The following is a 25,277-nucleotide window of genomic DNA, read 5'->3' as shown; positions in this document are numbered from 1 at the left end:
ATCCTCCTCATAAGTCCTGACCACTCCAGCCTCTGTGGCCCAAGCGACAGTGCCCCATGTGATGATCAGGGTCAATGCCCTATCCATAGCAAAGATGCGGAGAATCCTTTGCCAAATCTGTTGAGTCTTCTGGCAATCCCAAAGGCAATGTCTCTAAGTCTCCTAGGAGTGGCCACACCACAGGCAAGCCGCTGGTCGACCACAAACTGCGAGCCAAGTACCAATCCCTAAACTCCTATGTGCCATTACCAAAGAAAGAGGGTGATCTTTCTTGGCCGAAAGCTGTCCCACAGTCTCTTCCAGAAATCTAAAAGGAAACGCTGTGAGAGGCCTTGAGACTGCCAATGTGCTGCTGCTGCCGGTGTGCCATCTATCTCAGGCATCTAGATCCTGCGGCCTAGCCACGCAGTATATGCGAATAAGGGGGCATCTAGAGTGTCCTCCCGATCCGCTGGATCATGCCAAGTCCACTCTCCCGGATCCCACTGCAAGTGCATGAGAGGGCGGCACTCCCATATCCATAGCCGCCATAATCTCTCCCTAGCCACCTTTGCCACTGTTGGACCAATATGCCATTCCCGTGCCCGAAAACCAATCACCCTCACCCTCTGCAAGGTGCAGCCTCTGAGATCCTCCAAGGGGTGCTCTGATCTCTCTAGTCTGCCATGGGATCCAATAGAGAAGTGAGCAGACCATTGTCCTCATCTGCTCTGTGGACCGCCACTAGGATATTGTGACGGGTAAACACGCCTAGCCACACTGGGGGAGTCGGGTATGGGGGAGTCAGCCACTCCTGAAGGATAGCTAAGCCGATGTCGAAGCTGAGCCTACCTCTGCCCCATATCCCTGTCAGGACTCTCACCTGCACCTCCGGGGGTAACTGCGTGTGGGCGATCTAATCTCCAAGAGACCTAGCTGGTCCCATCCTCAAGGCACCCCAAGAAACGTGCAGTCGGGGGCCCCTAGCATGTGGCCATTGGGTAAATAGATCAAGGGGTTACATACCAAAGGCCACAGAAGCTGCTCCTCTGATGCAACTGGAGCTGTCTATCTGATGGCGGGGGCCTAAGGTGTTCCCAAGCACAAAGTAAACTGGCTACAAATCTGTCCTCAAAAGCCAGGCTAAAACCACGGACTCACATCTCTGTGAAGATCCATCGGGTACTCTGCGGCCAAGGGCCGCCAATACTCGGAGTGCGGGCTGAAATCCAGCCCAACAGAAAATCCTTCCAGGGCTCACCACCAAGAAGGAGGCCTCTAACAATCAACTTGCCCAACAGGGCGCGACTCTAAATAGCCGGGTCAATGAGGCCTAGCCCCCCTTTGCGATGAGGCAAAATAATCACTCTCTATGCCACCTTGGCCCTGGCTGGCCTCCCATCACTTCCGGCCCTAAAGAAATTCCAGATCAATCACTGTACCTAGCCAATACAAGCTCGAAGAAAAGACCAAACACGAAGTGATGTACCACATGGTGGCCAAAAGTACCTGGTTCACCACCACCACCTTGCCTGCTAGGGATAGCCTCGCTAAGCTCCGATAAAGAAGCTTCTTCCAAATACTTAGAAGAAGCGGGATGAGCTGCTGCTCGGGAGAGATATCAATGCCAACCTGGTAGCCGAGATAGCGAACTCGAGTGCCCCTCCAGATCCACTGGAAATCCTCAACTGGTCGCCAAGTCGGGGGCAAGTGCTCAGCCTACCCAAAAACCACATGACTTGTGCCAGTTGATCTGTGCTCCTGATGCGCGGCATAAAAACTCAATCGCTTCCGCAAATCTCTGTAGATTCCCCACATCTCTTGCTAGGAAAGCTGTTGTGTCGTCTACAAACTTTGAGTTCAGTAGCTTCTCTTGCGTGCGGAGAGGAAGACGCAATCCCTAAAGCCCGGTCTCCTCTGCGGAGAAAAAACTACTCATGGCCTCGGCAACGAATAGGAAGAGGTAAGGTGCCAGAGGACAGCCCTGTCTAACCGAGCGAGAGAGGAGGAATCAGTCACCATGGGCTCCCTAAATGAGAACTTGGTTGTGTGAGGCTGAGTCAAGTCCTGAGACTCCACGAATCCACTCCATGGGGAATCCCATTCGGCACATAGTACCCTCCAGAAAGCTCCAATTCACCCTATCATAAGCTTTCTCAAAGTCTAGGAGTAGCACAATGAGGTCCTGTTGCCGCATCTTGGCCGAAGTTGTTGCCTCCCAGAAGGTAAAGATGTTGTCCAGAATGCTCCGATCCTGAACAAAGCCGGTTTGAGTGTTGTGGATTAAGTCTGGGAGAAATGGCTAAAGTCTCCCGCTGATGGCCTTGGCCAAGATCTTATAGGTTGTCCTTGGTCTCCACTGTCGAATCTCCAATCTGTCATCACCCTCCTTGGGAATCAAGTGAATCAAGCCCTCTTAAGAACCTCTTTGGCATGGCACCTGTGATCATAATCTCATTGACGGCAACTCGAAGGCCACCTTCCATGAGGTCCCAATGCCGAATGAAGGAGGAGACTGGAAGCCTGTCCGCCCCTGGGCAATGCCTCCGCCAACTCCTCATCAGCAGTGAATGGTGTCAATAAGAATGACCGAAGAGAAAGGGGAACCACCTCCCTTGTATGCTGTGAGACCCTCTCGCATGCTTCCACCACCTGTGGAGATGCTAGGGCACCAGTGAGGAGGGATTGAAAAAAGTCCATGGCGATGGCTCTGACCTAGGAGGGATCTAAAATAATAGCTCCATCATCCTGTCCACGCAACCTGCGAATACCATCTCTCCTTCTGGTGGGGCCGGCTATCTCAAAGAAATCCCCTGTGACTCTATCGCCTGCCTGAGTCCAAAAAGAGGCCCTGGCATGATACCTATACCCCACCCTCCTCTCCTCTATGGATCTAATCTCCGTTCGAGCAGCGGCAAGCTGACTCTCGATCCACTGGCTATCCGAGGACCTCTCCTAAAGCCGCTGTAAAGAGGCAAGGCGACTCCTCAAACTCCTCTCCTGCTCTCGAAAACCCTCTAGTGAGCTCTGGGATGTCTCGTGCAAGAAACAGCTAATCTCTCCTAAGCCCTTATCCAATGTGCACGCAACAGAGCCTGAAAGAAAATCCAATCCTGCCCATATCTGCTCTATCCTGCTGCAAATCTCTGGGTTTTGAATGAGGTTGTCTGGAAGGCTCGAATGATAAAGGCGGGGCGGACTGCGCTACGGCGGGTATAGTCGATGTCGAGACTTGGGGGGGGGGGGTGGCAATCGGAGAGGAAAGCTAAGGGGAGGGCCCCGTCCGGGCTCAAAGAGGTCGGCCGACCTCTCTGAACATGGGGGGTCAGGGTGGGAATCTCGACGAGGAATCGACCGCCAAACTGGTGGGGCTGGAGGGGCCCGCTCCAGGACTGGAGGGGGCGCGTCACCAGTGGGAGAGTGCTAAGATAAATGCTCATGACGGTTCTCTGACAGAACCGAATCCTCTTGAGATCTGCCAGCCTTGCCGCACGGCGGCGACGCTTGGCTCCGGTGGTCGTCTGGCGGCTTGGGCGCGGTCCAACCATCCACCACTCGCTGTCTACTGGGTCACTTGAAGTCGGGGCCTAGTGCTCTCCTGTCTGAGGGCCTGCCTCTCGCTCTACCCCCTAGTGAGGGTTAGCACAAGAACCGAGGGGAGGAACCATCGGAGGTAGTCTCCTAGACTGTCGCCGAGGGCAAGCTCTAACTAAATGACCCATCTTTCTACAAATGAAACATTGGCTTGGAAGGCCAGAGTACTCCACGCGCTGTTGTATGGGGTCGCCTCGGAGGCTAGGAATAGATATACAAAGCAATACAGACTCCGACAAGGCTACACAGATACATCGGGATGGAATCCCCGCTGCCCTTGCGAGGGCCGAGGCAGCGGTGGAGGGGGACTCCATCACTCTCCCGATGGCACCACCAATCACCGAGAGAAGAGGAAGGTACTCCTTTCTAAGGCCTAGGAAGCAAATTGTCACTGGGAAGCTCGAAACGCCAGCCAATGGTTCACACACTAGATCGAAGCTGTGCTGCCACTGTGCAAAGAAGGCATGCGCCGTACGTGGTGCAAGGGGACTCAGCTGCATGACTCAGTGTGACGCCAATGGCGAGTCAAACTGCACCTGGTAGTATCCGCGTCCCAGAGGGTGAATATCGGTGATCTTTGCAGGTTCACCGATGAGGCTAGCTTGAAAAAGACCCCTAAGCTGTCCGCGCGCAGGGCGGCTACCAACAATTTTGCAGACCAGGGCAGAGGCCTCAAGTGAGGCTGTAGATCCGCTTCACAAAAGGCAATGCAAGCAATGGCGGCTTCGGTCGAGGATGACAGTGCGGCTACCATGAAGTCCTCCTGAGGGTGAAGACCAGAAAAGACCAAAACTTGCCGAAAAAGTTGAAAACCCCAAAAAGAAAGCACCAACCTGCACTAAAGGAGAGAAAGGAGAGGGATGGGGAACGAAAAGGAGGATGGAATGAGAAAAGATGAGGGGGAGGGGGGGGGGGGGCGCGGCAAGCAGAGGGCGAAGTGGGGCGCACAGTGGGAGGGGGGGGGGGGACGCAAGCGACGCAGTCTTGCGCACCCAAAAGTCTCTTATTTAGCCGGGGTCTTATTTTAAGTGGGAGGTAATAATGTGGGAGGTAATGTCACAATTGTGACTTAATCTCTCTAATTACTATTGATTAGCCTTTATCATTGAAAGGACACTAGTGAAGGGTCATACCCTGTTACATGGGTCATCACCAAACGACACAACTCTTCAAAGAGACACATCTATTGATCAAAGGACACATCTCTAAGTCCAAAGAACACAACTATTCATTCAAGAGTCACACCTTTTCATCAGGGATGTGCCTCTTCATTTGTACCTATTCAGGCCCTATTTAAGAAGGCCTTGTATCTCAATGCAGCATGTCACAGCTTTCCACTCTTTGCCTCAATGTTTACTCAAGTATTTAACTATCAACCTCTTTAATTATGTTAAGAATATTCAATTAAGCTAAAAGCTGAACATTGTGCACTTGCACAAAAGAGGAGAAAAGAATGCATGAGGCAGTCAAATGATGGGAGGCATTTGGTGCATATACTCCAAAATTGCAGGCATTGGCAATTCGTGTGCTTTCTCAAGGGAGTACAGCTTCTCTATGTGAGAAATTGCAACACTATCTCTATCATACATACAAAAAGAAGGAACTGGTTCAAGCATTCAAACATAGAGTTGTTGGTTTCCATACACACAAACTCTTGGACTCATCTCCAAAATCAAGGCTAGTGGTGGGTAAGAGACGATGAAGGTTACTTCAGAGATGATCAACACAGAGAAAGGATGATGAAAGGCTGATTTCTATACAGGAACTTCAAGAGCCAAGGAGGATGGAGCAGCCACAAATGCACAAGTGGAAGTTGCTACTGAAGAGCAAGTTGAAGAAGATGATGGCTCAGATGATGATGAGATTGCTTCATCTCCATCGCATGTGGAGGAAGAGCGGGATGAGGAATCCAATTTGAGGTCCACGCCTCAGCCCTCGACTTTCAAGGATGAGTCATAAGTCATGACTTGTCACTCATGATTCAGTATTTGCTACTAACTACAGCCTACTGTTATGTTTCCAATATTTTCAGAATTTTCAGATTTTCCAGAATTTTAAAAATTCAGAATCTTCAAAATTTCATGCTTTATAATATTAGAATTTCAGCTTTTCATTGTCATCATTCCAAGACAGACTATGACTACTCGCCATCCAAACCATCGCCCAAGTCTCACCGGTGGCAGGTGGAGGGCAGCTCAGACAGATCTCATCCCACTAGACCCACTTGATGCGGATGTTCTCTTATAACACTCAGGGATTGGACGGCCCGCGGTGCTGCTTTCAGGGAGTCCTTCGTGAGGAGGTACAAAGAGCCTTAGTGGGAGGCTCTATCGACATTCACTTTCTTTAGGAGCATCACTTGTTAGCTGGTTGTACCACAAATGCAGCAAGATTTTGCAGGGCAAGAGCCACTCTTTTTGGTCACATGCCTTTGTCCCATCTGGAATCCAAGGCAGAGTATGTATCCCAGTTAGCAAGCAGGCAGAGTATGTATCCCGTCATTCTCGAGAAGGCAACCCAGACTAGACTATCAGGGTTTAGAGAGAAGGAGAGGACTCTCCACCGAAACCTAGCCTCCCTCTAGCACCTACAAGAGCGCATACCAAACAGCCCAACCGCCCCTTGGATTGAGGCTCAGATGGCCACAACCCGCACTGAGATTATTTCCATAGAGGAGAGGAGAGTGGAGTACAGATTCCATGCCCGCACGCCTTTTTGGACTCAAGCCAGTGATTGAGGCACAAGGGATTTCTTCGAGATGATGGGGCCTCACCATCAGAGGCATAGCATCTGGAGGCTTAGAGGATCGGATGGTACCATTCTTTCCAACCCGCCCCAAGCCATAGCCACTAGTTTCTTGAGTTCCCTACTTCCGAGTAGATTGCAGAGGCTTTGCACGTTCCCTAGGGGCAAGTGCCCAAGTCACGATGGGCTTCCCGTTCCCCTGTCTTCGTCACTAGGAGCTAATGGCGACTAAGATCATGATTTCCGGATCTATGCCAGAGAGACTGACAAAGGACTTGATTCACTTGATCGTGAAGCAAGGATGTGTCAGGTTGGAGATTTGCCAGTGGAGACCTCTCACCCTCTTGGGGACAACCTACAAAATCCTAGCCAAAACCATCAGCTGTCGACTGTTAACCACCACCCCCCCCCTTCTGGCCTCTTCCTCCCACTGCATGTCTTCATTCGAATGTGGGCATTTGATCCTAGTCCCCCCCCCCCCCCCCCCCCCCCTTTCGACAACCACTCCATCATCCCCTACCGAGATCGGTCCACATCACCATTTTTCAACGAAGATCTCCTGCTCCTATCAACCAATGTTGCTTCTTTGGAAGCCTCCTCCCTAGTCTACAAGCTTATCAGTAACTGACCAGCTAGGGGCTTGATTCAAAACCTCTTGCACGCCGCTTTGATCAACGAGCAGGGCTGAAACGACGGAATGGTTACTTCACGTGGAGTTGGACTCTGCCGCCTTGGCGGAACAGGTCCTCCTGGCAGGGCCCTATCACGTTGCACAGTTGTTATGTCCCGACATGCCTAGGTTAGGGATAGGGACGTATACTAACCCAAGATTATGGTTAGGGTTAACCCAAGATTAGGGTTAAGATCTTAGCTCGAGTGCAAGGACCTCGAGGGTTCACCTTTTATCTAAGAGTGCTAGTTTCAGATCTAGGTCAGCTAATCCTCAGGCCTGGTTTGCAGAGACTTCACATTGGTATCAAAGCCTAGATCTGACAAGTGCTAGAACCCGAGGCATGGAGGATGAACGCAACAGTACCCTCATGCGGGCTGGTTTCAACTTTCCCCACATCGATGTGTGGAAGAGAGACGAGAAAAAGCAAGAGCACTGAGCATGGATGTGCATAGGGCAAGAGAGAGGGCTAAAAACAGCACCATCATGCAGGCTAATAATCGCCTCCTTGGTGCACGAACCACAACACTGTTGGTAGTTTGAAGGGCTCTGCAATTAGACACCATAAGGTCCTGAAAGACTTCACTCTGGAACCAATGCCTACTAACATTAAGTTTTCATCCCAACATTTGTCTGAAAATATACATCATTGAGTCACCATTGAAACACTCTCGTACCTGTAAGGCTGTGTTTGTATGTAAGGCATCAAAGATAGCTCGACCTCCATCATCCCCTAGCTTGTTGTACCTAAGATTCATGCATGCAAGCACACCATTACTCTTTAGAGCCTCTGCTAAAGACTTCGCACCTACATCAACAACACACCACTCCTCAATTTGAAAAAAAATCTTCCCACTTCAACACCAAGTGGGCATTCTGCATTCCTCTAGCTAACCTTTACAAAACAGAATCATCAATATATACATATACATATACATATACATATACATATGCATACACATATACATATACATGTGTGTGTGTAAGTACAAATATGTACATATATATGTGTATATATACTTATATATGTATATGTATACATATACAACATAACCCAACTTGTTTCAGATGGTCTGTCATTTTTACCATTCCTAGACAATGCTGAATGTGCCATTAATATTGGGGAACCATGTCATGTGTATCACCTATGTGAGTGCCACGTGGAAATCCTACCTACTTGCAGCTACCTTATAGGCAAAGTGCAAGTCAGAGTTTGGCCCATTTTGGGAGTTTTGGTAGGTGCTTTGAGGAGCCCAAGGCTTGGACCAATAGTTGGGACACAAGTTGGGCACCATATGAGCATAATAAAAGACCTTTTTGATGACTTTTTGGGGTCATAAAAACCCTAGCCAACCTGAACCTGACTTACTATCACTTCCCTATATAAAGGCAAGTCAAAAGTCATTCTTGAGCATTCAGATAGAGTGGTTCCTAAGCCAAGGCCAAGCGCTAGAGAACCGAGACCAAGGGCAGTAGCAACCAAGGCATCTAGACCACCTCAGTAGCACAGAGGCATGTATAAGCATCCCCTCAGTACCTCGCATAAATCATCTCATTCTTTCTAGACTTCAGCAATAGAACAGTACAAAAGTATGTGTGCCTGAGGCCTTGGTCTTGTGCACACATCTATCTCAGCCAAGCACTCCCAAGGCAACCCGAAGCTATCTTCAGTATTCAGCCTTCAGTATTTCATCTCCCTCAGCAGGCTTCAGAGTTGTCTTCACCCGTTGATGGTTCAGTAGACGTTTGGTCTTCATTGTCCTTGCGTTTGGCAATCCTCCGTCAATTATCTTCAGTAAGTTTTCTACATTGTAACAGAAGTTCTTCAAAGTAATAAATCAAATACTTCTCCTTGCAGGAGGGGGCACTTAATAGGGTAGATTGGGACCCAATCTGGTGACGTCTCTGTTTTCTCTCTCTTCAGCTCATCTCCTATGAATAAAAGATTAAAGTTGATTTCTCCTCACTGATTTGCTTCCTTACGCTGATCATTGGATTATTGGGGGTGACTTTAATATGGTTGAGCAACCTGCAGACAAAAGAGGAGGACAAGTGAGTATGATGCACCCAGGTGAGAGCGCCTCCTGGGAAAGGTTTATTCTCTCTATACATGGCAGAGATTGTTGGCTTGATTCAAAGGAGGCCATCCTCTCTCCGCTTTTCTTGGTCTAATAGGAGGAGGGATGCAGGTTGCATCTATGCACGCTTAGATCGCTTCTATGTTGATGATTGGGTTCTTGATAGGGAAGGACACACACAAAGCATCTAGCAATTCCAAATTTGATCATTGCCAAGTGGTTTTAGGACTTTAAGGACTCCAAGGATGCTAAGCCGAAGGGGTCTTCAACTCCGAATTAGACTAGACCCCGTCTACCCCATATGCCTGATAGCTTCTGAGATAGTGCAACCTTGCATATGGGGGTGTAGAGCTACTCAAAGAATTTGAGGCTCTATAGCTCACAACTTATGTGCAGATTGAGAAGAGAGACCATTTATGTTACTTGGGGTGCTATTGCTTGGCTCACTCAATTTGGTCCACAAATATTTTTTTGACAGCAAGGTCTCGACACCACCATAATGATATGCAGAGGTATGGCCCAACATTGTATACTATAGGATATTCCTCATACACAATAAAGACCACCTTTGTAGAGGATTGATATTACTTGGGAGCTCATTGCCAGTATCACAGCTTGGTAGCTTTGGAGGGCCAGATGCATAGAGGCTATTAAGAGCACTCAAATATACGACACTCAGTGCATTTGTACTATATTGCTAAGGAACAATAGATAGAGGAGGCCAAACGCAGGGATGCTGAAGACCAACGCTAGGCAGAACACACGGCATACATCAGGCAAAAGAAGCAAAAAGAGATAAAGAGCAACCTACACTACACCTCACGGTCAATGATGTTCAATCCTCTCTATTGCTTTGGCATAATATTGTTATCCCACGCTACTCTCACCCTGGTGTGTATTGTGCCATCTAATCCAAACCAAATAAAGTTCCAAATAAGCCAACAAAGCTAGACAATGAATCCCTTACGAAAAACCCAACAAGACATGACAAACCAAGCAATCGCCAGTAGCACTTAGCTACCAAGCCTCTAGAGGCCAAATCAAGCTTCCGGCTATTCCAACGCTGAAGTTTGATTTAATTCTCATGAGCACAGGAGCGAACTGTTGTGCAAGCGAGATGTCAATGCCAACCTGACAACCAAGGTATGTGGCAATGCATTCTCTCTCCAAGTAAGCCATCGAAGCCCCAATCTACCTGCTACTACCAAACAAAACATCTCCAAGGCAGTGCAAAAAGCACAAAGGCATGCCAGTGAGGCCTCCAAACACATACCAGTATCATCTGCTAACTCTGAGTCTAGTAACTCCTACTCTGTGTGAAGGCCCGAAACCCCTAGGGTAAATTCGAAGAAACCTACTCATAGCCTCCACTACTATAAGGTAAAGTAGTGGAGCTAAGAGGCGGATACCTCACCGAACGGGAGATCTAAAAGCGTTCACCACGCCCCCCCACAAGCCAAAACTATGCTATGGGCCTCCCTATATATGCAACGGACCCCTCTGATCCACTCCTAGCAGAAGCCCATGCGTGCCATCGTGCCTTTCAAGAAGTTCCAATCCACTCTGTCATAAGCTTTTTCAAAGTCTAGCAAGAGCATGGCAAGGTGTTATTGGCTAGATTTAGCCCACTCCATAGCTTCCCAAAATGAAAAGACATTACCAAAAGTACTCCTTCCTTGGAGGAAACCATTATGTGTATCATGAATAACCCTCTAAACAACAAGCTAAAGCCTCATACTCACTACCTTCACTAAGATCTTGTAAGCAAATCCAAGCAGAGTTATGAGCCTCCATCACTACCTAATATTGGTCTTGTCCCCACCTTTCGAGAAAGGGTGGATAAGACCCTCCGTGAGAAAATGAGGCATCATACTTGTACACCACATCTCCTGCAAAGGAGTAATAACCTCATCACCAATGTGATCCGAGAACTACAAAAATAAGAACGGAGAGAAACCATCATCCCTTGGGTATTTGCCTTTCGAGAGGCCCTACAAAGCATGTCTTAACTCATCCTTTGAAAAGGGGGCATTCAAAGAGACGCACATATCATCTGTAATAAGCGTGGATATGCACTCCCAAACTTTATGTCGTGCAACATCTCTATCCAAAGACTGGACCTCTATAGAGAGCAAGATCTGATTAAAGCCTGAGACAATACTTCTCCTCTACTGGCTTAGTGCGAGATTCTCCCTGAGAATCCTGCAAATATCTTAAATTATCTCTACTATGCATAAGTCCATGTGTTGAGAAAAACAATTTATTGCATCTACCACCCATCTATGTCCGGATTAGCATGAAATGCGAACTCAGCTCGCCTATCCATCCACCTGTAATTCAAATGGACAAGAGTTCTACGATCCAAAGGGACTCATGATGCTTCTCGTGTTCCCTCTGAAGCGCAGCCAACCTACATCTAATAGCTCGCTCCTTGTCCAGAGCCTCTCCTTTCTTGGCCGAAGCAACAAAGTGATAGAGCTGGCTAGTCCTCTCCAAGGCCAAGACAAGTCTCTAAAAAGATGCAGGGAGAAAGAGAGCTTGAGCTGTTGCAAGAGCGCACACACTCACAAAAACCCTAGAAAAGAACACAAGATGAGAGGCTGAAAATTGTTCTTCTTCTTCACAACAAAAGGCTTCTACCAAACGATAAGAGAAATATAACATAAGTACTAAAGTACTATGTACATGCAGTCCATAATGTGGAGAGCTGGCAAGATAAGTATGCCATAACTCAGTGGTGGACTAGTAGCTAGTGTAGTCCAACTGTAGAATCACTGGCGAATATCTATCATATCAGCATCCTACCAAACACGCCAGTGATGTAAGTGGCGAAAACGGTCACCCAGGCATATCGTAAGTGTCAGCTCGTGTTGAGCTTGACATCTCAACACTCCCCCTTAAGCTCAACTCCATCTCTAGGACTCCAAGCATAGTCCGGAATCTACGAAGCTTCTCTGCTCCTAGGGCTTTTGTGACAATGTCAGCTAGCTGCTGCTCTGTGCTAACATACATAAGATCAATGTCTCCTGCAAAGACCCTCTCTCTGATGAAGTGATACTAGACCTCTACGTGTTTGGTCTACACATGAAAAATCGGGTTCCTCGCCAACTGTATACTGCTAAGGTTGTCACAATAGATGACAATCTGTCTATTAACCTGCAGCTCCAAATCACCAAGTAGCTTGCACAACCAAGCTACCTCACATGCTGCCATTGCAGCACCCCTATACTCTGCCTCCGTACTCGACAAGACAACTGTTGACTGCTTCTTGTTGCTCCATGTCACAACACTCCCAAAGGAAAACATAAATCCACTGGTAGATCTCGTATCTACGATACTACCAGCCCAATCTGAATCGGTGTATCCACACCTACAACTCTGTACATACCAAGCTCGTAAAAGAGACCATAGTCTACTATAGACTTCACATAACGCAATGTGCGCCTCACACCATCCAAATGTGGTTTTTGAGGAACCTGCATAAACTGACTCTACAATCCAACTGTATAGTTCAAATCTGGCCTGGTGATCATCATGTAGATCAAGCTACCCACTATCTTCCTATACATAGTGGGGTTCTCCAAAATCTCACCCGCAACTGCACTCAACTTGCCATTTGAATCTAATGGCATAGAAATTGGCTTACAATCAGCCATACCATAGTTGGACAGCATGTCCAATGCATACTGTCTCTGTGACAGCCATATGTCCTTGGCCGTCCCAATAACTGTCAGAATACGCAACGGAGATGATGACCAGATCTGGGAACACAAGAGCAAAAAACGTAGGCAGAAAAACAGCACAAGAGAGAAAGAGATGTAGGCGTGTAACTCTGCTCTGATATACACAAGAAGATCCCGATACGATACAAGTGTAGTATGGGGGCTAGGGACCTATTTATGTGCCCCCACATGTGCAGTCGGCTGCCTACAGCAGGCCGACTGGACCTGAGATCTCCACGACCAGACACATCTCTAGTCGGCCAGATCAACAGCAGTCGGCCACCTCCCAGATGCAGTCGTGGACCAGTTCAGCAGTCGGCCAGCACATGAGCTGCCTCCCAAGCCACAGAAAAATGGGAAAAAATAGGGAAAATACGGAGAGTGGGGAAAAATGATAAAACACCTCATAAGGGCGGGCACACCCACAACAAAGGCCCTGGTGTATAAAACTGGACAGGAGATGACTTCTAACACCCTCTCTCAGCTCTTGGTTGTGAAACCAACCACTGGGAGCTGGGGTGCCGCCTGAGCAAATCCTGAGAGAGCGACTTCGTGAAGAGGTCCATTGTACTGTCCTCCGTCGACGAACAGAACTCCAACAAGATGTCATCGGCAATGATCTGTTCACGAACAAAGTGCCTCTGGATGACCATGGGTTCCTCAAGTGGAAGCCCAAACCTGCCATGCAACCTCTGCATCTTCACCACCTCACAAACAGCATCACAAACAGCCCGATACTCTGCCTCTGTTCTCGACAAGGCAAAAGATAACTGTCTCCAACTGCTCCGTAAAACTGCTCCTGGGCCTGAAGTAGATCCCCTCGTGTCCGGATCTCCTCCCCAAATTGAGTCACTCCAACCGTGGAGTCAGGCTCCATCCAACAATCCCCCTCCTGTGTACAAGAGTCCATGATCCTTCGTATGCCGCAAAAACCACAGGAAACGCAATCGTGCCTCCCAAAGAGTCATCCGCAACCATGAGCTCAACCGCCTCATCACGAAGCTCCCGTCCAATCTGGTGTCCATCAACCATATCAATGAACCATACAGCTTCTGAGTCACAGAGACATCACACTGCTCACAAGGATCAACACCTGTTATGGTGCACAAACAAGTCCTGGAAACCTGATGAAACCTGTCAACCACCCCCTCTGAATCCGGAACCACAAAGCCTGGAGAAACCACCTCCTTCTGCAGGTAAGCACCTGCCACCTGCCTAGCTTTCCGAAAGGTCCCCGTGGAAAGAACATCCTCATCTACTGGAGGTTCTATGTCCCGAACACGACGAGACATCAGAGCATAAGTGACCTGTTCAGCTTCCTCTGACTGACGAACACAAGAACTACCAACATCAGTACTGGAAAGTTCCTGCCAACTGCTGCCATCTACTGGTAAGCTATCCACCACCTGGTCTCAGAAAGCTCGCACCTGCAGCGTATCCACACACAAGAGGCTATCACCAGACTGCCACTCATCACAAACCTGAGGACCTGGGAGAGAGAGTGCTGAAAGCCTGTAAACTCCATTCTCCACTCTGCCTTCCCAAACCACTTGGCCTGTTGCTTTGTCCCGAAGAGCAACAAAATGCTCATCAAACTCCACCCGTACGCCAGTCTTGCAAACCTGATGCACTGACAACAGATAAAAACCAAGTGCCGGAACATACAACACCTGGGAGGAATGCTTCCCTCCTCTGCCATCGGGAACTATCTCCATCATGCCCTCACTGTGAACTGGGATAGTGGATGTATCCCCAGTAAGAATATGACCAGAAAGCCTGCAGAGATCCTGTACACCGGAACGGGAAGGAGTCATGTGCATGGAAGCACCACTATCGAGAATCCACTCCCGAGTATCCGTTGCGGCAATCTCCTCCCTGCCTGAAGAAAATGAAGCATCGGTGTCCATCACCTCCAGGTGCACAAAAGCCGGAGTCTTCATGATTGCTGCTGAGGAATCTTCACCCTTCTCGGTCTTCTGCTTGGGACACTGCCTCCAATAGTGGCCTTTCTCGCCACAATCATTACAAGTCCTCTCTGCCTTCAGTTTCTCGCCAGTCAGCGTCGGACTTCTTCTCAGAAGACTTCTCTGATGAAGCCTTCCCTTTGCCCGAGTTACGGCCTTTCGACCGTTGGCCAGTAAAGGCCTCCGAACCTCCACCCTAAGGAGGGTTCGAGAATCGTTCCTCCTGGTCCAGGACCATCGGCACAAGCTCCTCCTACGTGATGGTGTTGAGCCTGCCACTGGTAATCAAAGAGGAGTAAAATGCTGAGTACGAAGAGGAAAAATGTGATAGCAACGTGATGGCCATGTCCTCTGATGATATCTCCTTCCCAGCCTGAAGAACTTCCTGGCCATGTCCTCTGACGATATCTCCTTCCCAGCTTGAAGAACTTCCTGCTGAAGAGCCTGCAGCTTGTTAATATGCTCCCGCATCGTCGACGACTCTGCAGGGTTCATAACCCGCATCTGTACTTCCAAGGAAATCCTCTTCATGGGCGATACCCTGTTGTAAAGTGAGGCCAAATGCTGCCATATATCTCTGGCCAGCGTCATATGCTTTACATGATTGATTACCTGCCGTGTGCAGTTGAGGAAAATAAACGAACGGACCCTGGCGTTGACACGATCCCACATCTGTGTCTGGGCCTCCCGGTTCTTTTGGGTTGACGGTAACTCCCCTTCCTCTACTTCCGGCCGTGGAATACCAACAACGACGAAATCGGATTCCATCATAACCTTCCATATGCCGTAGTTACTCCCGTCCAACTGACGGTCCATCGGGAACGTGGGGAGTGTCGGGATCTTCACATGTCTCTCGGCCATCTCAAACAGATCTGCCATTGCGGGGATGTACTCTGAATAGGGTGGGTGGGTGCGAACAAAGAAGAAATAAAACCTACAAGTGGCTGTCCAGCAAATCAGCCCGCCTTCCTCTTGCTTCTCCTCTTCCCAAACAGTCCAAAACAGTCCACCAATCAGCCACAAAACAGCCCCTCTTACAAATCCCAAGACCTATCTAGAGCCTAGGGCTCTGATACCATGTCAGAATACGCAACGGAGATGATGACCAGATCTGGGAACACAAGAGCAAAAAACGCAGGCTGAAAAACAGCACAAGAGAGAAAGAGATGTAGGCGTGTAACTCTGCTCTGATATACACAAGAAGATCCCAATATGATACAAGTGTAGTATGGGGGCTGGGGGCCTATTTATATGCCCCCACATGTGCAGTCGGCTGCCTACAGCAGGCCAACTGGCCCTGAGAACTCCACGACCAGACACATCTCCAGTCGGCCAGATCAACAACAGTTGGCCACCTCCCAGATGCAATCGTGGACCAGTTCAGGAGTTGGCCAGCACATGGGCTGCCTCCCAAGCCACAGAAAAATGGGAAAAAATATAGAGTGTGGGAAAAAATGATAAAACACCTCATAAGGGCGGGCACACCCACAACAAAGGCCCTGGTGTATAAAACTGGACAGGAGATGACTTCTAACAAACCTCAATGCCAAGAAAGTACCTCAGCTCACCCAGATCCTTCATGTCAAATTTCTGCTTGAGCAGACATTTCACACTCAACTTTCTCTTCACTGTCACCCCCAACAATCAAATCATCCACATAGATTGTGATGATCACAAGGCCCCTATCACTCTTCCGCACATAGAGTGAATGATCAGCATCTGCCACATAAAAACCAATGGTGATAAAATATTGTGCTATCTTATCATGCCATACTCTCAGTGCCTATTGTAGAAATATGGAAACAAGAACTAGAAACTAGAAGACTAGAAGTGAAATAAGAACAAGATTGAAGGACAAAGAGTTACCTTGAGATGAGTGTAGACAAGACACAAGCTAGATAGATTGCAATGATATGACCCATGAATATATGGGCCAAAGTACAAGACATAGAGCAAGAGAGCTTATGGGATAATTGTAAAGGTGCCACATGGCACACACTCAAGACACAAAGACTCAACTGAGACTAGACAAATGTAGACTAGGGAAATAGTACACCTAGTGTGCACTTATCTCCACACCCTCCTAAGTGGACACTAGGAGGAAGACAGAAAGACAAGACTAGAAGACAGACATAAAGACCGATAGACCGAGAGACAAGACAGAAGACATGACAGACAAAGATCTTGAGACACCCCTCCTCAAGTGATATCCTCATATGGGTCCACAAGGGTAGGGACAAGAGTGGATCATAGACAGACACAGAGAGAGGCAATCAGCCAGTAGAGTGGTCCCACAGAGAGAGAGATTGTCAGATAGACATGAGAGAGTCTGACAGATAGAAGATAAATGGGGACATAGACAGAAAATGCCAAGAGAATGTGGGTAGCTAATCCACAAAAGAGAGGCATATAGACTGATAGACAGATTGTCAGAGACATGTGACTGTAAGATCACACAAGATAGACACATAGACAGAGAGACTGACTGATTGTAGATAGACAAAGAGATGGACCTTGATAGATAATCCCTCCTCAAGGGCAATCCTCCTGCTAGAGTGGATAATGCAGGGGTGCCTCTTGGATAGGGACAAAGATAAGTCCATGTAGACAAATAGACATGACATTACTCCATGATCTACATCATTGGTGATCAATGGTGGTAGATAGCATGAAAGCATAGACAAATATGAGAGAGATGGGAAGGTCTTACCATATTTGGCAGTGTCTAATCCCGTACAAGATAGAGAAGTAAATGAGGGAGAAGGGAAGATCTTACCACTTGCTGAGGATGTGAGGCAAGGGCAGTTTCTAATCCCTAAGAAGGTAGAGAGATCTTTGTAGTTTTATATTTTCGAGAGGAGATTAAAAAAATTTCAGAACTGAGATTTTTAATTTTTCAAGAGATAGAAAGTAAATTGAAAATAGAACACAACATACACTTGATTTCTGCTTTAAATTTGCTGCTGCAGGTCTGGCTGGTCCAATGGACAGCTAACCCACATGTGAAGATGAAGAGGAAATGGGAAATAACAAAGGGGGACATGCCCTTTGCACAGATGTTGCAAATCAGGTCCAAAATCAGCATTGGAGTTTGCCTTCACAAAAGGAGGTGTCGAGCTGATGTCGAGAAGACCAGAGATCCAAAAATGACGAGTTGTTGCATGAGTTGAATGTCCAGGAGGTCCACGACTTGAGAAGACATGTTGATGAAGAAGAGAGTGCGGGGGTAGCTGCTGCATGTGCAATACTAGAGGACAGGCCACCGGCAGTAGAGAGAGAGAAGGTAGAGATGCATGGGCCTGACATGGGCAGGCAGATCTGAAATTGTGCCTTGAGCTGCTGCTGTAGAGGTTGCCGCTATGTGAAAAAAACGAAGGGGAAGATCAGGGCAGCGATGAGGGTAGGGGCAGCACGGGCTGCACCTAGAGAGATGCCATCGAGAGAGAGAATCGCCCAGCTGAAGGAAAAGATTCGCACCATAATGAAGAGCCTTATGCTGATGGAGTAGATGAAGAACATCGTCAGGAAGAAACATGAACCCTTCAACTGGAGTATGGCGAGGCAGAACTGATGGAAAACATGAGCGGTCAGAATTTTGTGGCGGGCAGAATAATGGCGACCAGCATCAGGGGCAAACAGGAGCAGCCCTTTCCAGAAATATGGCGGGCAGCAGCCTTGGGTTTTCATGGACAAAAGAATGGCGCACTACAGCAAGGTATGGTGGGGAGAAGATGGCTAGAAGAGGTGCGGCCAGATCTAGAGGAAGACAAGGGCAGCTGCTAGAGCATGGCTCTGATACCATGTAGAAATATGGAAACAAGAACTAGAAACTAGAAGACTAGAAGTGAAATAAGAACAAGATTGAAGGACAAAGAGTTACCTTGAGATGAGTGTAGACAAGACACAAGCTAGATAGATTGCAATGATATGACCCATGAATGTATGGGCCAAAGTACAAGACATAGAGCAAGAGAGCTTATGGGATAATTGTAGAGGTGCCACATGGCACACACTCAAGACACAAAGACTCAACTGAGACTAGACAAATGTAGACTAGGGAAATAGTACACCTAGTGTGCACTTATCTCCAACACCTATTTCAATCCATATAAGGCTTTACTCAACTTGCATACAAAATCAAGGTAACCCACATCTTCTTGCAAATCACCATGCAAGAATGCATTCTTTTTTTATTTTTCTTTTTTTTTTCAGAAAGAGACTTCTTTTAAGTATGAGAAAAACATACAACAATCACATCTATAAGCTGGAAAAGAATAGATTCACCCCAATATGTAAGGTGATTTCAACCACTCAGGAGCATCATGATGCAATGTAAGACCTCTGGTACTAGAGGAAGAGGAAAAGAAGATACCATGGTCCCATTCCCGCATAAATATCCTATTTTTTCTAATCGTACCAAGCATGTGGGTGTTCATTCACTTTAACAGGGAACAAGTTGAGCTTGGTACCATCCGACTCCAGTACATTTCTACGGCGGACAAAATGCTTCGCCTGCGCAGAACAAGAGGGCCCCTGAATGCGAGCCCAAGTAGCTATAAGAGTGTGGATGATATCCCCCATATAGTACTAATGCACTGAGACCCAAAAATCTGGACACCCTCAATAGCCTACGTGCATCTAGCTCTCCAGATCTGCCATGCTGTAATACTGGCAATAGTCCAGCGAGGTTTGAGCCACGGTCTCTGCAAGGGTGTGAGCGAGGCTAGTACGAGAGTGCCTGTTTGTGCGTGGTCTCAGAACGACAGTTTTGCGTTCACTCCCCTCAAGTGTATGAGACTAGTGGCCAAGTTACTTTGACTCATTCGATGAGTCCAGCATCAGGCTACTCCGACACACTTTTGTTTGGGTAACTTGTCTTCATATTTGCATTGCATTGGATTACCTGGAACTTTGTACAGATTAAATACTCCAATAATATACTTCAGTATTGACAGGGGTTGGCCCATTCGCAGCCCCATTGGTGGTGTATTGTGCAGTGCCTCTCTTTTGCAAATTATCTTGTGCAGTGATGTATCATTCAGTTGTTTTGTGCAGTGATACATCATTTGTATTATCTTGTACTGTGGAGTGCCGATCTCTTTTGCAAATTATCTTGTGCAGTGATGTATCATTCAGTTGTTTTGTGCAATATGGCTTTTACAAGTGTTGACGTGCGTATTGTTCACGAGACGATGCCCAAGGACATTCACACCTAGTTGGTGTAGTTACAATCATTCTTGTCATTCCCTGCACCCATCTTATTCGTGCAAAAGAAAGACGAGGCCACACGTTTATGTGTGGACTACATGGCACTAAATACGCTCACCATCAAAAATAAGTTTCCCATGTCCGAAATTGAGTACATTCTGGAGTGTTTTAATGATACTAAGCTTTTTTAAAAATAGACCTCAAGAGTGGCTATCACTAGGTTCAGATTTTTTCTACAACAGACATTCCAAAGACGTCTTTCCAAACCAAGCATGGCCATTATTCGCAATGATGTCGTTTGATCTCATCAATGCATCAACAACGTTCAATAAAATAATGTCTCGGGTATTCATAGAGCTAATTGAAAAGTGTGCATTCATCTTCTTAAATGATATACTAATCTTTTCTACCACTACAGAGCAGCATGAGCGAGATGTGGAGAAGGTCTGCAAGACAATGAGCTCTACATTAACGAGAAAAGAGCGCATTTGGCCTATTAGAGGTCAATTATCTGGGATACGTGATCAGTAAGTCCGGTATTCATCTTGACCCCAAAAAGGTGCAAGCTATATCGGATTGGAATGTACCCAAGATTGCTCAAGAGATCAAAGCTAGTGGATGACCGCCATGAAGTTATAAACTGCACTTTTCTATGTGATTAGTTTGGGCATTTTCCTAGATTCATCTAGGTATATATATATATCAAATCCTTTGTGACTCTTTGCAAGGCCTATCGCACCCATGTAGACAAATTTTCAGACTTTGCAGCACCTCTTACAGATCTCCTCAAGGAAGTAAAGAAGCATCATCAAAAAGTGTCTGTTAATGGAAAAGGCTCTTGTGGCCTTCCATGCATTACAAAAAATAGCCTTAGAAGCATGAGTTCTCAAGCTGGCATCATGGCACGACCCATTCAAGGTTATCATCACCACTAGCACCCTTGCCATCGGCATTGTTTTACAGCAAGAGGACAAGCCAATGGCTGATGCAAGCTGAATCACACCGAGACGAATCATTCGGTGCATGACAAAGAGCTTTTAGGGGTGAACACAGCTCTAAATAATTTGGAAACCATTCCTTTACAGGAGGAAATTCACAGTGAAGACTGATCATCAATCACTTAAATGGTTGCGAACCATGCCTAGTGCCAATGGAGTGATAGGCAAGCCAGGTGGAGTCAAATCTTCCAGCAGTTTAGAGCTATGATTGAATATATCCCTGGTAAGAATAACCTTATTACTTAGTGCCAATGGAGTGATAGGCAAGCCAGGTGGAGTCAAATCTTCCAATAGTTTGGAGGTATGATTGAATATGTCCTTGGTAAGAATAACCTTATTACTAATGCGCTTAGACGAAAGTCCACCATTCACACATTACAAGGGTTGATTCTGCTAGAAATTCAAGGCAAAGATTTGGATAGTATGAAGGCACAGAACCGGGTCATTATACAGTCCTCAACTCTAGACATATTGGCCCTCAAGTTCACAACCGGGTCATTATACAATCCTAGATGACTTGTTATTCTATAAGAACCGGCTATGTGTACTAAAGGAGAAAAAGACAAGCACTTCTTCATGATGTCCATGATTCTCTTGTTGGGGGATATCGAGGTATCACTATTACCTTGGAGAAGTTGGATCGGTTATTCTATTGGGCAAAGATGAGAAGAGATGTCTACCAATACGTCGAGGCATGCAAATTTGCCAAAAAGTAAAGGTTCCACACTCAGAGCATGCTGGGTTTCTATAGCCTTTGCCTAGAGGGACCTTTTCAAGATATAAGTTGGAACTTCATAGGCCCTCTTCTAGCAACTATGGGAACCACAAATACACACTGTGACCAGTGTTGACTAGTCCAGTAAGTTTTGCATGGTCATTCTGTGCAAGCAAAGGGCCACACCATAAGATATTGTTTGCTTGTTTATTCGAGTTTGGTATCCCGTTTGTGGTTTAGCACAGACAATTACTTCACATAGAGATCCCAAGTTTACTTCACATTTTTGGAGGGAATTATTTTATAACTCTGGGACTAAGTTGCAATTGTCTCGTGTATTTCATCCACAAACAGATGGTCAGGCAAAAATATCCAATCTACTAGCCTTCAATGTTCTCAAATCATATCGCCATGACAAGAAGAATAGTATCTTCCTCTAATGCAAGCTATCCCCAATGACACTCATTCATCTAGCGTTAGCAAGATTCCATATGAGAGAGCATTTGGTCATCGTGTCTTGTCTGGTCTTGAACTTCGCTAGTGGCCTAGGCACTTGCAAGTGGTGTGAACACTTGCAAGTGGTCTTAGAACTTGCAAAAGGCATGAACACTTACAAGTGGCCTTAGCACTTGCAAGTGGTCTTAGCACCTTCAAGTGGTCTAAGCACTTGCAAGTGGTATGAGAACTTGAAAGCGGTATGAACACTTGCAAGTGGTCTTAGAACTTGCAAAAGGCATGAACACTTACAAGTGGCCTTAGCACTTGCAAGTGGTATGACCACTTGCAAAAGGTATGACCACTTGCAAGTGGTCTTAGCACCTTCAAGTTGTCTAAGCACTTGTTAAACTTCTAAGAACTTGCATGATATCTATGCACTTGCTAGTGATGTAAGCACTTACAGTGGTATAACACTTGCAAGCGGTCACAGCACTTGCAAGTGGTCTCAATACTTATGAGTGTTCTATGAACTCGATGACCTCTAAGCACTTGCAAGTGGTGTAAATGTATGAGCACTTTCAAGTGCTTAAATCACTTGCAAGTGCTTTTTACGAGGATGGTGTCGCCATCCTTGGAGGCCAACCACAAAAACATTCTTAGAGATTATTGAGTCCGTGAAGGGGCGCCTAACCAAAGCATAGGAAGCGTACACCAGGCAAGCCAACAAGTCTAGACAAGACGTCAACTACAAGGAGGGAGATTGGGTATTTCTCCGAATCATGAAGCAACAATTAAAGCAAGTGAGCAAGCGTTGTCCCAAGTTCTCTTTCCAAAGCGTTAGCCCGTTTTCAATTGTGAAGAAGCTCGGTGATGTCTCCATGAAGTTGAAGCTACCGAACAGTTGGACTATGCATGATGTTGTATGTGCACACATGGACACGGATGTTTTCCAGTGCTAATCCCTGATAAGGCAGCAGCTAAATATTAGGATTTGAGCATTAGGAACTGTAATAGACATGTGAAGGCTTATCCGTGGACTTATAGGAGGTGACATACTTCCAATCAGCAGCATATATAATATTTCACGTCCATGGAACTGACCCTATTGTGAGCCCCAATCTACGGACATGTCATGCACAAGCTACATGGGATTTCCAAGCCTTAGGCATCAGTCTTTCACTTAACCCACTTGGAGAACAGTCAAGCATATAGGTTACCCTAGCATAGTAGCATTTAGGAGCATGTTGAGCAAAGGGATTAAGGCTCTAGGCCAGCCCTCGGGGACATCCTATGAGGCTTTGCTAGTGGACCACACTAAATAGGGCATACAAGTGTTAGCACATTCATCCCCAATTTCTGCCCATATTTGGTGTCCCTTTTGGTCCCTTTTCATGGCCCTTGATTGTGGGCTGGCCACCCCTTTTTTGTATATTTTTCTAAGATTTTTCCCAGGCTGGATGTATTTTTCCCAAGTCGGCCAGCTGCACTTTTCCCAGTCGGCCAGTTCACCATGTCCAGTCGGCCAGCCCCTCTTACCTGTAAATAGGTGGGCTGGCCTCTCACTTTTTCATCTTGCCTAGTCTTTCTTTTGATCCCTCACTTACGAGACACTTTCTGTCTCTTGCTTGGGACTGTATCATTTCAGTATATTCAGCATAGTTGCTCCATATCTCTCTCTCTTGCACTCTCTGCTCACCACACTCTAGTGCTTATTTGCTTTCACTCTATGCACTCTTTCATAGTATCATCACTCCCGGTTCAGCAATTCTCTCTCCTGCCCCAGATTGTGCCCTATCTACAGCCCCTTCACCTCTGCGTTTTTCTCAGATTTGCAGCCCTTTGGATGCTGCGTTTTCTGGACAGTTGCTGCTGATTGCTTTCCCTTCACTTTGGCTTCATCGCTTACAGCCTGAAGGTACTTTCTTATCAGCGTTTTTCTCTACTTGGATTCTGGAACCAGTCGGCTTGTATTTTCAGGACAGCGGCGTGTGCTATGCAGGCAGAGCTGGATGCTATTGAACGGAATGGCACTTGGATTTTGGTGCCTAGGCCACTGCAGTGTAAGGTGATTGGTGTGCGCTGGACCTTCAAATCGAAGTTCCGAGCTGATGGTAGCTTGGATAAGAACAAGGCGAGGTTGGTTGCCAAGGGCTATGCTCAGCGCCCTGGAGTTGACTTCGATGAGACCTTCGCTCCAACGGCCCGGATGACTACCATTCGCACCGTTCTTGCTCTTGCAGGACATCATAGATGGCCCGTATTCCAGATGGACATCAAGTTGGCTTTCCTGAATGGAGAGCTTACACAGGAGGTTTATGTTGATCAACCGCCGGGATTTGTTGTTCCAGGCAAACAGGATCAAGTTTACCGACTGAAAAAAGCTTTATATGGTCTGAAGCAGGCTCCGCGGGCTTGTTACCAGCGGATTGATGAGTTCTTTAAAAAGCTCGGCCTGCGCCATTCTCATGCAAATTCGAACCTTTATATCCTCCTTGAGAGGGGGTTGATTGTTATCATTGTGGTCTATGTTGATGACCTCATCTTCACAAGTTCTTATTCTGTGAGGATCCGTTCAGTCATGGATGCTTTGGAGACAGAGTTTGAGATGACGGATCTTGGCCTTCCACATTATTTTCTTGGCTTTGAGATTTGGCAGACCCCGAAGGGCATTTTCTTCTCTCAGCAGAAGTACACACGGGAGATTCTTGACAGATTTCAAATGACTGGATGCAAACCAGTATCTTCTCCTATAGATACTAGTGAGAAGCTTTCTCTTCTTGATGCTTCTCCAAGGATTGATCAGGGACACTATTGGGTTCTCGTCGGTTGTTTGGTTTGGTTGACCTGCTCCTGATTGGACGTGTATTTCGCAGTCAGCTTATTGAGTTCCTTCTCATCCAAACCCCGTCAACAGCATTGGCAGTGTGCTCTCAGAGTTCTCGGTACTTGCGTGGCACTCTGGACTTTGGCATCTTCTATGGCCAAGGATGCACTCTTCTTGGATGGTCTGATTCAAATTGGGCTGGAGATCCAGATACTCAGCGTTCGACCACTGGTTGTGTTTTTTCACTTGGGTCTAGAGCCATTTCATAGAGCAATAAAAAGCAGCCTACTATGACGCTTTCCTCTACAAAGGTGAAGTATCGTGCGGTTTGTTATGCTGCAT

The 25,277-nt window shown here is 46.9% G+C and overlaps 1 protein-coding gene across 1 annotated transcript in view; it reads right to left on the bottom strand.

Moving 5' to 3' along the window:
* Positions 1–25,277, bottom strand: part of LOC147618581 (uncharacterized) — a 58,414-nt gene that overhangs the window by 25,596 nt on the left and 7,541 nt on the right. Inside the window, exon 6 of the mRNA XM_086773606.1 lies at positions 7,666–7,796. Within this exon, the coding sequence (XP_086629732.1) occupies positions 7,666–7,796 (131 nt within the window). The remainder of the gene's footprint in view (positions 1–7,665; positions 7,797–25,277) is intronic.

The sequence above is a fragment of the Cibotium barometz genome, chromosome 34 (assembly GCF_041138505.1).
Source record: "Cibotium barometz isolate CiBa-2024 chromosome 34, ASM4113850v1, whole genome shotgun sequence".
NCBI lineage: Eukaryota > Viridiplantae > Streptophyta > Polypodiopsida > Cyatheales > Cibotiaceae > Cibotium > Cibotium barometz.
Note: the sequence above shows the minus strand (reverse complement) of the source record. Positions and strands in the feature narration are given on the sequence as shown.